This window comes from Mycteria americana, chromosome 7 (genome assembly GCF_035582795.1).
Source record: "Mycteria americana isolate JAX WOST 10 ecotype Jacksonville Zoo and Gardens chromosome 7, USCA_MyAme_1.0, whole genome shotgun sequence".
NCBI classification, from domain to species: Eukaryota; Metazoa; Chordata; class Aves; order Ciconiiformes; family Ciconiidae; genus Mycteria; species Mycteria americana.
The window spans coordinates 4,780,280-4,792,133 of NC_134371.1; the positions used below are offsets into that span (position 1 = coordinate 4,780,280).

The following is an 11,854-nucleotide window of genomic DNA, read 5'->3' on the forward strand; positions in this document are numbered from 1 at the left end:
AGAAAATTAAAAGTGGTTGGAGTTTTTTATTTACTTTTTTTCCCCCAGTATATTCATTCCTTTCCATACATAAGAGTATATAGGTCCCCAGTTCAGTCTGCTGTCTGGACTCTATATGAGGCTGTTGTTTTTGTTCTCACTGCTCTGAAACTGCTCTCTATAAACATGTTGTGATAAGTTGGTAACAAAAGCACTGAAATTTATTATATGTCTACCAGTGGAACATCAGGGAAAGGCAATAATAACCAGGCAAAGTGCTTCAGAGCTTTAGTGGGACAATCAAAGCCTCACAAATTCCCCTAAAACACAGGAGGAAATATTTCAAAGGCTTCAGTTTATAGAAAAAGCTGCAAAGATTTGTTTCAGCAGTTGTAAAACTGGCAGTGAGACAAGTTTTGCCAGTTTCCTTTTATCAGAAACATTTTTCACAAAGCCTTAAAAATATTATCTTTGTATGTTCCGCTACATTCTTATTTGAGTTTTCATCTCATCTGATTTGTCTGTCTCCTTGTCACTTTACGTCACTCATGTCTAAAGAATACGGTTACCAAACCTAATGAATAAAGTAACGCAAAAGGCATAACCTAGCAACCACTGATTTGGGATGCCATATATTTTTTTTTCATGATAAATAAAACTTCCTCTTACGAGAGTTAGCAGAACGTTCTGCTGCTTATGATTGATAGTGCCTGTTAGTGTCACCTGCTTACTTCAGAAGCTTTCTGAAGAATAACAAAAGTGCAGCAGAGAAATGAATTTTAAGTGTTTAAAAAGAGAAATGTAAATTCTTTCACCATGGATGTCACTTAAAGTGTGCCTAAAAGCATTCAGGAGAAGGCCTGACAACTATCTTAATATTGTTAAAATGAACTTTACTTATACACAAACATAATCATACTGAGCCTGATCCAGCCCCTTCCATACGAGATCACACTGCGGTTTCCTGCTGAATACAATTTGGCCACATCTCTTTGCCTGTCTAAATTTGATGCTGTCCGGAATCTTATCAAATGATTTTAAGGAGAACAATTGATATCCAACTGCCGATGTTCTTAAATACAAGAATCAGCTGAGGAGACGCTACGTCAGGGTAAATGGCAGAATTTTAAATCAAAGTGTAAATCAAGAACATCAGTTTTGGAATCTGTTCTTTCCTATAACTCAAATATTTTATTATACTTGATTTATTCAGACAGCACCAGTAATAACCCTCTTTCTTCCCTCGCTGGTAGAACGGAGACTTTTTGAGGGTGTGATTAAAATATTGTTCTTTCAAGGCTCAAATACATGCAAAAAAAGTATTTTATGAAATTACGCTAATAGAACTAGGAACGGCTGGGATACTTGGTCAACCTTACTTGATACCAAAAGTTCAGTCATTTAAAATTGTAGTGATAATTGAACAGCAGAAGTGTTCAAGTGATGGAAAAGGAATTGCCACACCTGGAAGCTTTTCTCTTCCAATCCCAGGAATTTATTGGCAGGTTAGTAATAGTTACCTTTCTCTGCACCTTAACGGACATCAGTATCCACCTCAAGACTGACTTCACACTGTTCAGTCAGGACGTTCCTACCTATGCACTTTCCCCCTCGGTACGTTGAATCCAATTTTAAAGTGAACAGGTCATTGGAAGATAGAAGTGTTCAGCAGCTTTCAGACACCAGCATGCCGGCGAGACTGGAAATGCCCGGGACTGGAGGGCAGAGGCACTTCAGCCACGGGAAGGGCAGGACCCGGCTCGCGTCTCACAGAATAAAAATCAGTCTCACAGGCTGATTATTGGACTGATGCTCTTCTAAACACTGTGACTCAGAGCATGGTGGTTTTGTCCACGTGTAGCACATCCTTGCAAGAGTCTAACAGGTAATTTGCACCACCGATTACTTAGGTCTGCTCTTGAAATAAAGCATAAGCATATTTCTGAGGGGAAGAGATGCTGCGCGTGTATAACTGGAGGGTAAGCTACCCCCACTGCCCGCCTGCTTAGCCACAGCTCCGTGGTGGGTGCTTACCTGTGTCCTATGGTCTATCTGTGAGCATCAGGGTTAGCATTAGCTAGAAATAATCCACAGGGCTGATCCTAAACCTCACCACCAGGAATCTTATGGGCCTCCCAATCTGTCCTTTGTTCAAGCTACTCCATGTTAACTGCTTGAACAGTCAGACCCGCGAGGTAATTTGCTTTCTTTTTTCGTTCTTCTCAGACTATGTGGTATGAAGTAACCTTATTTATATGGGTAAATACTGCAGACAGTGATGAGCAGCCTGTCCCTACGTGCAGTAACAGAGGTAGTTTTGGTATCCGTCCTTCCCAGGGGTTCCCAAGCTGCTGAATCCTGTTCTGCAGGGAATCTCATGACTGAAAAGCTTATCGTCAAAGACGACTATTTCAGCAGGGTCTTCACCGATGTTACGGACCATGTAAACATGTGGCAGGCTCCTAAAAATGACACCATTCCCTTGGGTACTGAAGAGAGATATTGGTGTATAAGGCCAGCACCTAACTTCAAGCCTCACAGGAGAAATGTCTCTTCCCATCTCCTATGGAATCATCTACGTTACCCATTCCCCATTCATATTAAAAAACAGAATTTCGTTATCCCTGTTAATTTTCCAGCAACAATGGTCAGCTATCACTGATATTTACTTTTAGCAAGGATGTGAAATAAGAAGCGCTTAGAGACTTGGAAAATTGCGTCAGCTACTGATGGGGGGGTGGTGGAGTTGGAAATCCTTGCGCTGGCTGACAGTCTCCTTTTGTTTACTGAGACATGTAGAAATCAAGAATTTCACATGCACTCTTGGGATCCTTTGAAGGAGTCGCTTCTCTTTTTCTAACATCTTTTCTTTTGTTCTTACATGACATTAAGTATTTCCAAGAAACAAAATGCTCCTACAGGGCATACCTTTGACTTTTCGTATCACCATTTTTATTCCTAGTGCTTATGTGAGAATGAAAACCAGAGATCATTAGGGTCAAAGTCTGGGCTTGAAGACCCCATGTGAGAAACAGCTCTGCATGCAGTGAGCTGAGCTGCCTCTCGGTCCCTCCCAACCAGAAAGTACCGGGAGAAAACCGATTTCTTTTAGCTGTTGTTGACTCTACCGTATCTTCTTTCCTCTGCAGGCTGCTTTTCCCTCCCTTGTGCTTTTGTACTTCTGCGCATTAGAATATTAGGTCAAACGCCCTCACTAAAAATTGTGCTGTACAGTATTTCTGATTAGCATCTTTTGCTTGATTTTTTCCTCAACTGCTGGAGACATCAGTGGTAATTTCCCCCTCAAATGTTTGCCCTTAGATCATGCCAGAGTTTACTATAAACATTACGTCAAATGGGGCTTCCCCAGTTCTTTATAAATGTTTCCTGTGTGCTCAAAGGTGCCAGGAAAACAAGGATTGGCTATTACTTTTGGAATTATTAGCGATTTTTATTATTTCCCCACTCATTGTACGCTATGAATAATATATCACAGAGCCTAAGGGGTCTGTGTTCTGGATGATGAGGAAAGTGTCACATAATGGGTCAATACCGATCTGATCTTTTACTGGTACATAAATTGCATGATTGTACTCTCTACCCTAATAGTGATGGTTTTGATACTTGTGGTGGAAGCAGAGGGAGGGATTATTTGCTGTTTGCTGTGGAAACCACTTGAAATTCAATCTCTAGGCTAATCTAATTATAGTGCGAATGATAATCAGACTAGATGATGGCACTGTCTTCTATAAACTTAAACCTGAATGTACCTTACGCCGCCTAATTTTAGCTAGCTACAGTGACAGGGACAGTGTACTCTATTTTGCACAGCAGGTAACTGAGATTTTATATATGTGTCTATATTTATATATAGATAAATATATAGTATATTCTATATAAGTTTAGGTTTGAAATAATAGATTTATATATAAATATATAGATTTATATTTTATATTTAAAGATATTTTTATACCATGTATAATACATTTCATATATTTTATATACTTATAGTGACATAAAATATATATAATACGTATTTTTAATGTATATATGTTATCTTGTGGAAACCAACAGTTCACAAAAATAGAAACATTATTCTGCACAATCTAATATAGACCTGAATTTCTCTTTTCCTGCTAAGAAATAGTTCTGTTGCATGGAAAGATCCATTATCTCTGGTGTAAGATCCTGATTGCAAACTCCCGTAGGGCAGGTTGTAAAGCTGCAGTATGTAATAAGGAGCCTTCACTCAGTTTGCTCTCCGCTACGGGCCTAATGACACCAGTTTCAAAGCGATGTTGTCATAGCATGTCTTCATGATGCAGGCGTTGTTACCAAGCTTTACCTGACCTCATTGTGCAGGCTTCATCCCGGGAATCTATCAGATGCATTTCTGGCATTCATAAATCAACCGCACAGCTCAATTCCAGACCATACACCCCTGCTGAATGTTTTGCTCTGTGCTACAGTCTTTCACACCAAATTCATGTGGAGTGGTGTCATCGGGCTCCGAGTAAAGAGGGAAGCAGGAAGAGCTCATAGATTAAATTTTAGATTAAATTTTACAAGAATAAAAGCTGTAATGAAACATTATACATTGATGAGTATAGCTGTCCGTATAGTCATTTTCTGAGTTTTAATATGCTCTTCACTCATGGTTAAAAAAAAATTATTATGAAAAAAATAATCCAACGTGTAAAGGGGACAGAACTTGTTAATGTAATTAATATTTCTACATATTGTCGTGGTTTAGCCCCAGCCGGCAACTAAGCACCACGCACTTGGTTTCAACCAACTCAACTGAAACCAGGACACATATCAAGGCAAATAATCAATCACATCTATTGATAAGAAAATCTGTTAAAAAAAGAGATGCCTATAAAAAAAAAGCTGTTAGTTTACCCTGGAGTGTAAGGTGAAGGGACTACGCAGGGCTCGGGCAGCAGCCGGGCTGCCCGTACGTTGGTGCCAGCCACCCGGTGCGGAAGGGGGGACCGCGGGGTCGGGGCGGATCCCAGAGCCGCTGTACAGAGGCCGGCACACAGCAGCTCCTGGTGTAACCCCACGGTCAAGGTAAATGGTGCTTTCTGTGGGTGAGTATCAGGTGGAACTAGAGGGAATGGATGACACCTCTAATTAGGACTCTTTGGGGACGATAGCGTTTAATTCCAACAAGGTGTTGAAGAATCACAGTTTTAGAGAAGATGCATAGTTATTATTTAAGGACTTGAAAAAATGCATTATAGTGAAAGACTCAAGAGTATAACCTGTTTATTTAACCAAAAAAAAGGATTAAGGGTTATTTGAATAGAGCCTAGAATTATCTCTATATGGAACACAAATCATAAGATAAAGCTTAGAAATTGTCAAACAAAATATAGCACCTGGAAAAAGTGGAAGTAGAATAGGCAACTTCAGACCAGACACAAAACTTCCTTTTATAACTGTAACCATTTTAAGTGGAATTAAGCTTTAGAACAACCTACCAACATTTGTTCTGGATTTTTCATCACTGGAAATGTTTAAGTCCTACCTGTGTTTTGTGTTATGTACAAGGCTATATGGACTAAATGAGCACAGTAGTCTCCTCTGATTTTTAATCTGTTAAGAAAAATAATTAGATCCTGTTCCAAAGTTGATTTCAGCCTTTACAAATCTACATATCCTTCACAAATCAAAGGAAAAATTCACCATGGAAGTAAAATTAATGGAGGATTTTAAAATTTAAGTTAATTAAACATTTTTAAAGTGTGAATTAAGTGTTTGGTTGTATGTTTTCACAGGCACGGATTTTTATATAGACAATTTTCTCAGGAGAGAGCATAAATGGAGCTTCTGAGAAGACAAGATACTTCCCCATCCCATCAGGCTTGCAGCCTTGAGACTAATCGTACATGACTGTAGTAGGGGCTGTTTTTCTTACCGCACTGAAATGTTTTCATTTCAAACGGAATATTGCATCGAGAGCCCCACAACGCTGCCGAGCAGAGCAAGGGCTGTCTCACTTCCCTTGGACGCCAGCTAAATAGACTGAATGAGGGGCTGTATTTAATCCATTTCAAACATCCAAATGAAATATGCTTATTTGCTTCTTATACAGGCTAGGACATATTTCACTTAAAGATGAGTCTAATGAAATTGGAAGTGATTTGTCATCGGCTTCAGTGAAACCCAGGATATACAGGAGTACACATGGGAAGATAGGCTTTCTGAAAAGAACATCCTGTAATCCCAATCACTTCATCACGTGAACATAATACACCTCCATATTATACACCTGCATGTTCTGAGCAAATTACATTTTAAAGGATACTGGGCTTTGTGCTCTTACCCAGAATTTGAAATATTTCGCTTCTAAAACTTGAAACCGTTACCTTCCTTTGTAACAACTGCTGCCATGGCAAAAAAATGTTTTGTGTTTGCTTTTATAGGTGGATACGCATTGTTCTTTTAAGATCATCCAATACAATGAGCTACACATCAAGTTTGTTTTACTAAGACGGTGTTTTTATCAGAACTAAACCAGGAATTCTGGATAGCCGAACAATTAATCCATCCTCATCATTCTCATCAGGCTTCATATCATAACCAAAACAGTCAAGCTTTTTCTGCCTGTGAAACAACAAGCGTCTGACCAATCAAACAAACTTCCACAGTAAACTTACCCAGTTTTCGCGAAAGTTGCCCAGTATCTCAACATGGACCGGCTTAAGATTTCTTCAGCTTTGGTGTAATTCACTCTTCTTTCTAGGGGCAATCCGAACACAAACTCGATCTCATAACCATGCATTACTCCCATCCACTCTGGCCAAGGGAGCTTTGAGGATCGATGTTCAAAGAAATAAAAGAATGCGTTGTGTCCTAGTTGTGCAAATTTTTTGGTGAATTCCATTGCAGGACAGATTATATTGTAGTCACCAATAACATCATCCATGGCATCACGGTAATGTTCTGGCTTTTGCTCGTTTTCCCAGTCTGTGTACTGAAAAATGATCGATTCTATTGCAAGTTGGCTTGCTTCTGGGAAGGACAGAGTTAAAGCTGCTTCAAATTGTAGTTTATTGATCAAGCTATCACTATCCTTGCTGAAGCCAGGGACTTCATATGCTAGAAATGCTGATCCTTCATCTTTATTAACACCAACTAAGATCTGTGTTTGTTTGAAAAGGCCATTCTCAATCAACGTTTCTGGCATGTCCGAGAGAAAATCTCCATCCACAGTTGGACAAAAGTATATTTTGAAGAGAGGGTCGTGTGTTACAACAAGCCTTTCATTGTCCAGTATATCCTTTGGGTCCTTGTCTTGGAGGCAGAGAATTAGCTCTGTCTCATTGCTGGTGGGACACTGGAGTTGTTTAGCTAAAGCCACTGTTCTGTTTCTGGCTTCACATGCTGTTATTGCAGCCCAAGGGGCATTTGCAGATCCACTTTGCATGATGGCTCTTGTGAATAAAGGATGGCTTTTAGGAGAAAGGATATGGTAGCTGACGGAAGCCGAGCCAGCGCTCTCTCCAAATATAGTCACACTTTTTGGGTTGCCTCCAAATGCTGCTATGTTCTCCTGGACCCACTGAAGTGCCAATCTTTGATCAAATAAACCTGCATTTCCAGGAGCTTCCTGGTTTCCTGGCAAAGCCAAAAATCCTAATGCACCAGTCCTGTAGTTCATGGAAACTACAATGACTCTTTCTACCCTGGCCAGAAACTTGCCATCATAGACCGGTAGGGAAGTCGACCCAGTCTCGAAGCCACCACCATATATCCACACCATGACGGTTGCGTTCTTGGGTTTGGGAGAAGGAATCCATACATTAAGGTATAAGCAGTCTTCACTTAGGTTAGTTTTTGGATTCCACATCTCTGATCCAGGAAATCCCGGGTAAGTTGTATCTATAAGCTGGTAGCAAGAGTTTGCATGTTTTGTGGCATCCCAGACATCTGACCACTTCTCATGAGGTTCTGGTTTTTGAAACCTCAGTCTACCAATGGGTGGCTGTCCATAAGGTATTCCAAGGAAGGCTGTCACAGTTCCCCCCAGTACCTGCAGGTTCGTCCCTCTGACTCTGCCTTTCTTGGTTGTAATGATGTTGTCTTCAGGCATTACCTTCCTGATGAACATATACAGGAGAAGAAGCCACATAAGAAATCTGGTATAGGGACTTGAACCATTTGTGCAAATCATGATGCCTGAAAAACAGGAAAAAAGAAATTCAGAACTAGTATTGCAATGTATTAGTACCAGAGCCAAAACAGTTTAGTCAAAAAGGGTGTAGGTCACCCCAAGCGCATTGAAAATAAGATGGTGCTGCTGCACAAAGCTCAGCAGTCTTTAACCATAAGTTCTTGTTAGTTGTGTTGCAAAGACTGTGTTTAGTATTTAGTATTTGGTACAGTGCTTCAGAAAAACTCTGTCGCTTAAAAAACATGGAACTGAAAAAGTCAGACCAGGGAAAGTAAAGTCATATAAGCAGACTCTGACTACTTCAGTTAGCAGATGACTTAACCACTTTCATTTCCACTGGCACGATGAACAGGCCATTTTATGATCTGTGATGGAAAAATGCCATGCCCGACTGGCCGTTATTCTGTTAGAGGTTACTTCGGCAATTTGTATTCTCAAATCAATAAAGAGTGATAACAAACATCACTAGGCACAGATTTTTCCACACATAAACATGCATTCCGTGTACATTGACAAGGAGCTTGAAGCCAAGGATTTCCAGGTCCACATAAGTTTTGAACTATGTGCTTGTGTCACAGTAGGTGCCTGGGCCATTGAGATGGCGTTGCGAGAAACTCAAAGCCCTGGGTGATTTCACTGTCCTACTCGTATGTCTTAAGATCTGAAGGTGTTTTAACAAGTGAAGTACACGAAGTGCCTCCGAACTGACTGTCAGTTCATCAGCTCCTGTGGGCGACTGCATACAGAGGTGTGCCAAGACCTAAATGAAACATTTCTTTCAAGATCTTTTTTCTCTAAAGCAACTTAACCAAGTTTACAACCATCACAGTCATGACAAGTAGTCATACTTTCACTACTTAGAATGAACATTAAAATGCTAAAAACACAAGGATTTTTTAATATATGTAGGTGGTGCCTAATAATTTAAGTATGGCCTGGTCTTCACTTCCTGAGAACTTTTCAAAATGATAATATTATCTTAAAGCTAAGGATATAGATGCTGATTATGTACCACATTTAAGCATACTAATAGTCCTATTTACCCCAACCTTTTCAAACACTATAAAAACCCCAGTATCTTCCCCTTGAAAGTGAAAAGTCAGAAAAAGACCATTTGCATAAGCTCATTTCTATGGCTTACATATTTGAAAATGCTTAACAAAGCTTCCTTCTATTTTTTGCTGGTTGCCCTGTCGTACATAGTGTACTCTGTCCTGCCACTTTAAACAGGCCATTCTTTGTTAATGAGAAGCACTTGTGTCCTTAAAAGGAATGAGGCTAATTTCTGTGGAAAGTACAGCTGTGGCCTAATCTGAGCTCCTCCTGCTTGTTTGTGTATCCTTGGAAATCAGCTAAGAAAATGCAGGGGAGGGGAAAGGAAGATTTTGCGCAAAGAGGTTCCTAGCTTTGAGATACCATCAAAGGAGCAGGGAAGAATCTCCAGAGACAGTATCTTTAGCATTCATCTAAACAGATAGAAAATAGATACATTTTAGAAAACATAAACACGTACGCTCTTGTCTTTTTATTACAAAAAAAAGGTAAGGTGGTGAATGGGGGCAATAGACTTCAGAGTCGGTCTAACACTCCTAACAAGCCTTCAGCTTGACTTATAGAAACCTGCAAATGGTCCCATGTATGCTAAACTTTCGAGATGTGAGTAGTCAATCTGGACAACACTGAGTAGTCAATCTGGACAACACACGTGGTCCAGCAAGTCCCGAGGAGTTTGGGCAAGCAGAGGCTCGCTCCAGCAGCCCGCAGTACCCGCACAGGTTACATCATTTAGTGGCATTTAGCTCACCTCTCTATGTGCCAGTCATTTTTTTTTTTTCCATTAATTCCTGTAATAAAATCTTTTAAGAGCTGGGAGAGAAAAGGTATGTAAAGATTAGCTTAGGGCTAAACTCTTTCACCCTATCTCGCAGTCAACCAAGGCAACTGGGGTGGCTGTGAGAAATGTTAATATTAGGCATCTAGTCTGGTAAGTGTGTACCCAATGCACAGCACTGTGAGATGGGAAAAATAATTTCTGTAAGTCTGTTGTTTCACTGACACTCTCTTTTTTCACATACTCACTTCTAACATACCACCCAGGACTGAACCACAACAACAAGCTGGAAATAATAAGAGATTTCAAACATTGTCATTATGAAGAAGAGAAAATGACACTAAGAAAAGCAAGAGATGTTAAAGTTTCTAAAGCTTTTAATATCTAAATAGTAATTAAAATTAATTCCCCTCTGCAGTTTCCTGTTAATTAAAAAGGAATGGGACAGGAGGAAAATATTAGAGCATGGCAAAGCACAGAAGCATAACTTTTGACCCCAAGAAGTTTTAGACAAGAATTTTAGGAAGAAAAAACTAACAAAAAATTCAATTCTGTACCTTTTTGATTAGCTCTGCAAAAGAGCAGGTGGCATTTTAAAGACAAAGTTTGAAATAAATCAAGCTTGAAAAATGCAGAAGTTTTATACTACTGAATGAGAGGACTTGTCTAGTCTCAAGTTACTCTGTTAATATTAACAAAAATAGCAAGTGACAGAGGATTATTATTACACCTGGAATGTATGGCAAATATTACATTTAATAAGGTTTTTAATGCTGTATTAAAACAAACTCAACAACGTAAAGCACACGGAGCAAAACAAACATTACTTGATTATTACTATAAGAGTAAAAGGGTCAGAAGATTGCTTTAGCTCATCAACCTTAACCGAGCAGAGATATATATCATATAATGTATTTAATACTTTAAAAAGCTGCTTCTATAGTAGTTTCCTCCAGCAGAAGTTAAACAGACTATACTTTCGTATTCTTATTCAGCAAGGGAACACGACTGATTTCAATAACTGTTTCCTCTCCTTGCAAATCTTCACCCAGGCAAAAAATCTATACACAAGACTATATAATCACTATTTAAATAGAAAAGATGGTTGAATTAATAAGTGATTTCTAGCTCAGCTTAATTTACTTAGCCCAGGATCCCTTGAATAATACCAAGGTCCGATACACATGCCTGCTTACTCGTTCCATTTGCAGAGCAGAGTGAGTTTTCCCAAGAGAGCAACAAATGGGCAGAGCGTAACATTTTAAAAGATCCCAATCCCCGTGCAAATCAAGCAGAACTGTAAATTATCCTGGCAGACAGAGACGTGTAAATAGAGAATCACTTACCCCACTTCTATTACAAGAACTACAAAGTTTTTAAGAGCCAGGATCTTTGAATACTTCAGGGAAAATGCAGTATGCAGCTGCTGCTTTAAGCCCGTGAATTGGACAGTACTGACATTATAATCAACTGTTTCTGACACAAAGCTCGCGAGAGTTGGCAGCAGCAACTTGATCTGCAGGCAGCCATTCCTTACTGTCTGACATCTGCTCAAAGGCTAATGGTATAGTTGGAGAAATGCTACAGAGAGAAACCCCTTTTGGAGGAAATCAGGCATGAGCTTCTACAGGAAAGGGAAGATGCAGTGATTTGTTCTTAGCACAGGGCAACGGGTTTATGATCTAGAAAGATAAACAGAATTATAATAAAATCCTGCCTCTCTTTCCTTCATCTTGCTTAGAGCACCGATCTCACCTGTACTTTTTGCTGTTGTACAGCTCAAGATTAGCACAATTTTAAGGTACCTCAAACTTTTCTTTTCACCGTAAGATAAGTAGCTATTTTTGGTTTTCAGCAACTGT

The 11,854-nt window shown here is 39.5% G+C and overlaps 1 protein-coding gene across 1 annotated transcript in view; it reads right to left on the reverse strand.

The window, feature by feature from the left end:
* Window positions 1-11,197, reverse strand: part of BCHE (butyrylcholinesterase) — a 32,181-nt gene extending 20,984 nt beyond the window's left edge. Inside the window, exons 1-2 of the mRNA XM_075509039.1 lie at window positions 11,179-11,197; window positions 6,645-8,166 (exon numbers count right to left, since the gene is read on the reverse strand). Of these exons, the coding sequence (XP_075365154.1) occupies window positions 6,645-8,166; window positions 11,179-11,197 (1,541 nt within the window). The remainder of the gene's footprint in view (window positions 1-6,644; window positions 8,167-11,178) is intronic.
* Between the last annotated feature and the right edge of the window lie 657 nt (window positions 11,198-11,854).